This window comes from Acyrthosiphon pisum, chromosome X, assembly GCF_005508785.2.
Source record: "Acyrthosiphon pisum isolate AL4f chromosome X, pea_aphid_22Mar2018_4r6ur, whole genome shotgun sequence".
NCBI classification, from domain to species: domain Eukaryota; kingdom Metazoa; phylum Arthropoda; class Insecta; order Hemiptera; family Aphididae; genus Acyrthosiphon; species Acyrthosiphon pisum.
In genome coordinates, this window is record NC_042493.1 from 41554845 (window position 1) to 41556809 (window position 1965).

The 1965-nt window shown below is 23.9% G+C and overlaps 1 protein-coding gene across 1 annotated transcript in view; it reads left to right on the top strand.

Annotated features, from left to right (window-relative positions):
• The window catches only part of LOC107882151, a 24514-nt gene extending 24067 nt beyond the window's left edge, over window positions 1-447 (top strand). Inside the window, exon 5 of the mRNA XM_016805279.2 lies at window positions 280-447. Coding sequence (XP_016660768.1) covers window positions 280-348 — 69 coding nt within the window. The 3' untranslated portion in view covers window positions 349-447. The remainder of the gene's footprint in view (window positions 1-279) is intronic.
• Window positions 448-1965: the final 1518 nt, after the last annotated feature.

Here is a 1965-nt window from a genome sequence, read left to right on the forward strand (position 1 = left end):
TTATCTTTCTATATAGCATTTTACTCCAACAAATGGTCATGTACAAACAGAACAAAAGACACATTATCATGAAATCACTTCGCTCAGAATCTAAAAATAAAACTAAATAACTGTGTGGTTTTCTGGGGCTTTGGGCTTTAAATTATATTAAGGTACCAACAGAATTGTATTTTGAATTGAAATTCAATGTACTATTTGTATTTAAAGAAAACATACCTAGATATCTAAATTATTACTTATAAGTATCCAAAAATTGATGTCTGAATTAAATATTTACAGAAACTGGGTTTTACAGTCGAGCAATTAACAAAATTCAATGAATCACTACAAGAAACGTCAAGGAAATGAATAAATGGATAAATATGGGTATTCATAACTAATAAAATTTTTAAATAATCATTTACATTTAATATTAATTATTATGATCATTTGTAAACTTCTGTATTGCTAAGTAATATAATACATGTTTTGGGTTATTTAAAAAATTGATGTTACTTCATTTCTCTTTTAAGAGATTATTTTTTATTTTATTGACAATAAGACAATAGATTTTTCACGTTTTACTTCTGCGTTGAGCAATAAATTTAAAGATTTTACAATGATGCGTTTATTTAGTTGGTGTATGAAGAAGAGTGCCTACATTAACAAAACGATTTAATTTTAAATTAGAATTTTCTAGAATCGGTATATGATTGTAATTTGTATAATGCGATTACTCTTTTTGTCATATATAAGGACATTTACTTATTTTATCAATGTAGGTATGTATTATTACATTTTAATTTTTAAATAAAAACATAGAAGATATTTTAATACAAGGATCCTGATAATATATTTCTCTTAGCTGAATTAATAATTCCTAAAATAATATGTCACATTTTCTTTGCATTTAAAGCATTGTCGTGGTCAGTTGTATTTGTATTGGTCATTGGATACATATTTTTCTTTAATATTTAATGTCTGAATGAGAGTATTTTTCAAACTATGTTACTGATGAATTTTATGCAATTATACAAATAAAATATTTTATGGTAGTTACATTGTTACTGCTGTTTCATCATCTTCACGACATTTTATTTATTTATTTATGTATTCATTTATTTATTAAATATATGAATGACATACTATTGCTTTCCAATTTCCAAAGTTCGATCCATATATAAAACAAATCATTTTAAAACCAAGTGGTAGCTTATAGTTAACAATCTAATATTATAATCTTACAAATTAGAAGAGTCTAGACAACACTCGTTCTAACAACCTGGGAAATATTTTACAACTATTATCATGTAACATTAAAAATGTATAAAATAGGTATTTAATTATTTACATTATGCTTATATATATATAATATAGATATACCTACTGTAGAGTGAAGGATCAGTTTGTAACAATCTCCACCAATAATAACCAATAATAAATAGGTAATTAGTAAATATGTATATCAATTTAATTAAAAAACCTTTAAATAAAAAAGGTAACTAATTAATAGAAATGTAATATCAACTTACAAAATAATAACTGCAGTATACTTCAAATTGTTCAAATGAATGTAATCAGTAGAGTCAAGACAACACTTGTTTTAACAACCTGGGAAATAATTAGCAACTAATACAATACCTATCTAACATTAAAATTGTAATGAGTATTTATTTATTTACATCAAGTGTTTCATGTACGTACAAAGACATAAATTATAAGCAACGCAGAGTGCAGGATCAGTTTGTAATAATCTTTACCAATAACAAGTAAATATGTATACAAATTTTTAATCACAAAATTTAACTAATAAATAGAAATGTAATAACAACTTAGAAAATAATAACTGTATAATACTTCAAATTCTTCAGATGAATGTAAACAACATAGTCTCCAAACAACACGTTCTAACAAACTGGGAAATAATTAGCAATAATATTAAAATGTAACATTGAAAATGTATTGAATAGGTATTTAATTATTTAC